The 2,794-nt window shown below is 37.4% G+C and overlaps 1 protein-coding gene across 1 annotated transcript; it reads right to left on the bottom strand.

The window, feature by feature from the left end:
* Positions 1-248: 248 nt before the first annotated feature.
* Positions 249-1,208, bottom strand: LOC101644332 (olfactory receptor 51F1-like). Its single transcript, XM_004717480.1, has one exon. It carries the CDS (start codon positions 1,206-1,208, stop codon positions 249-251), a length of 960 nt encoding a protein of 319 aa, XP_004717537.1.
* Between the last annotated feature and the right edge of the window lie 1,586 nt (positions 1,209-2,794).

Raw genomic sequence — 2,794 nt, 5'->3', positions numbered from 1 at the left:
AAAAAAAAAAGAAAAAGAAATGCATTATGTTGCATGTTTCAAGAGTTCACTTATCTATTGCTTATTGCTGTACTTTTGTAGTATTTCTCAATGTTAGCTATGATAAACAACAATGTCTTCTATGAAGATTTGCTATGAGGGTCTTTCTGAGTGCATAACATTTTAGGAATTATCTAGGAATAGCATGACTATGTCAACTTTGTCACTGAATTTATATGTCACTCATGATAATAACAAATAGGTAAACTCTATTTTGTCTGCAGCAGATGGAGGATAGCCTTGCGTATTTGTTTGGTTTTAGCACTATAGATGATGGGGTTGAGCACAGGGGGCAGAATGAGATATGTATTGGCCATCATCGAATGGGCCACTCTGGGAGCTGACCTACCATAACGATGCACCAAGGATAGACTTGCCATGGGGATATAGAAAATGGAAACTGCTCCTATATGGGAAACACAGGTGCTGAAGACCTTATGCCGTTCTTCAGGAGAAGCAATGCCCAAGACAGAGCGGATAATCATGATGTAAGACAGGATAATGCATGGTGTATCTATTCCTGTGGTCAGGATGAGACCAATTAATCCAAAGATGCTATTGGGCCGGGTATCTGAACATGCTAGTTTGATAACATCTGGATGGTAACAATAGGAGTGGGAAAGAGCATTAGCTCTACAGAAAGAGAGATGTTTAAGCAACAAGAGTACTGGTACTACTAAAACAATAGTTCGTATAATAATCAAGAGACCCATCTGAATGATTCTGAAATTTGTCAGGATGGTGTTGTACCTCAAAGGGTTACAAATTGCCACATAACGGTCAAAGGCCATAGCCACAAGCACACCAGTTTCTGTGACAGTGAATCCATGAAGGAAAAACATTTGGATGATGCACATATCCAAACTGATTTGGTTTGCATCAAACCACAGAACAGATAATGTTGTTGACATTGTAGAAACAGTTAAGCCCAGGTCAGTAGCTGACATCATGGAGAGGAAATAGTACATGGGCTCATGGAGACTCTTCTGGGTGATGATGACAACCAGGATCATGCTGTTCCCCAAGAGGGCAATGGTGTAGAGACAACAGAATAGGATGGAGAACCAGGCTTGGACAGACTCTAGACCAGGAATGCCAGTCAGCAAGAAGGTTGGAAATGGAGATGTCAAGTTGTTTAGGATCACCCTGTTGTCCTGAAGCTGTAGCATTTTCACTCCAAACGCTGATATCCTATAGAATGTGAGAATTCATAAATAAACTTATTTTTAAAACATATCTTAGAAACATTTCTTTTGGCAAAGGGGTTATAGATTAACTCTGTAATTGAGGAAACTTGAAATCAAACTCCAATATTCATTTAAATTTTAAATCATGGGTATGAAGTAATGCAAACACGTTTCTTTAAATTTAATAAAAATAATGTCCATATAATTACACACATTTTGATGCAAATTATTTTTTGTGCTGTTAAAATTTCAAGATCATCAATGATTTCAGAAAATGCAATGAATGGAACTTAGTTAAAAATTATTGCATAAAACTTTGAATAATTTGTATCTGGCATGACTATGGGACAGTTATATTCACATAGTCAACAAAGAAAATGTTCTTCATAATACTTTAATGAGTCATGGATGGAGTCTTAAAAGCTTGTGAACAGCTACTTAAGATACAACTATTGGTCTCTTGTATTCCAGAGAAAATAAGAGTGAATAAAATAAGACGCAAGAAACACTATTCCTCATTAACCCCCGCCTCCCTGATCCTAAGATGAGAAGAACTAAATGCTGCCCAGTTCCACTGGTGAGCACTCTGAAAAGGATCACAATAGTAGCTTCTGGACAGAGTGAAAGAAGCATGTATAACAAGCCCCAAATTACCAAAACGCCAGGTTTACTATTTTGATAGAGAGTAATGAAACCTCTGAAACTGTGGCCCTTAGAATCCCATTAGGCCTGGAACTGAAGTCCCCACAGAGGCTCACCTTTCAACTAAACAACAGACAGTCCTATCTTGTAAATCATAACAGCATGAAGGTGTGGGCTCCTTAGAAAAGTCAATCCAATGAGATCAAAAGGGCATCATTTACCCAGGAACAAAGCTCAAAGGCAGGAAGCAATAGGAAAGAAGGATGGAGGGAAACTATAGGGAGAAATGAGGGTCATATTGTTATATTTGGGGATTTGTAATCAATGTCACAAAACAAAGTGGGTATGAACTGTGAACCATAGAACTCACAATTTAAAAACGATATATATCTCTCTAAATAGATAAAATAAAAATATTGGCATTACCTAGTAATTGGTTGTATTATGTATAGAGAGAAGGTTCTATGCTTTGGAGAATCCCACTATTTATTTTTTGAGAACTTTGAGAACGTGTTGCTGTTTATTGAAAAAAGAACGAGAATAACCAACAGGTAAAGGTATGTGACAAAGGCTGTGTCTTCACTTGTATACAAACATCCAAAACCATACAAACTATTCACTGGCAACTCAACAAGTAATGGAAAAGCTTAGAAGGCAGGGGTGTTAAGTCTATGATGGTGAAATCAATCAGGAAAGAATGGGAAGAATGTTTGTATAACAAAAAATGAAATCAATGTCAGCGAATTGTACATGCTGAAAAGATGTGTGACAGCATCTTTTGCTGAAAATAAATACATAAGGAGGACTATTTAAAAAGAAAACTTAACTCTATGTATCCACCGTGTCCATGTGGGTGTGATTCTTCAGGCACGGGGCTTTTCTGGAGAGGTATAGTGGGCAGTTTTACTGTGTAAATGCCATTTTCA

The sequence above is a fragment of the Echinops telfairi genome, unplaced genomic scaffold (assembly GCF_000313985.2).
Source record: "Echinops telfairi isolate 266 unplaced genomic scaffold, ASM31398v2 ScPeMD7_41;HRSCAF=154, whole genome shotgun sequence".
Lineage (NCBI taxonomy): Eukaryota > Metazoa > Chordata > Mammalia > Afrosoricida > Tenrecidae > Echinops > Echinops telfairi.
The sequence above is the reverse complement of the archived record's forward strand: the minus strand, read 5'-3'. Positions and strand labels throughout refer to the sequence as shown.

Excerpts from the sequence above, each read along its gene's own strand:
- LOC101644332 (XM_004717480.1), bottom strand. The coding sequence starts at position 1,208 with ATGCTACAGCTTCAGGACAACAGGGTGATCCTAAACAACTTGACATCT.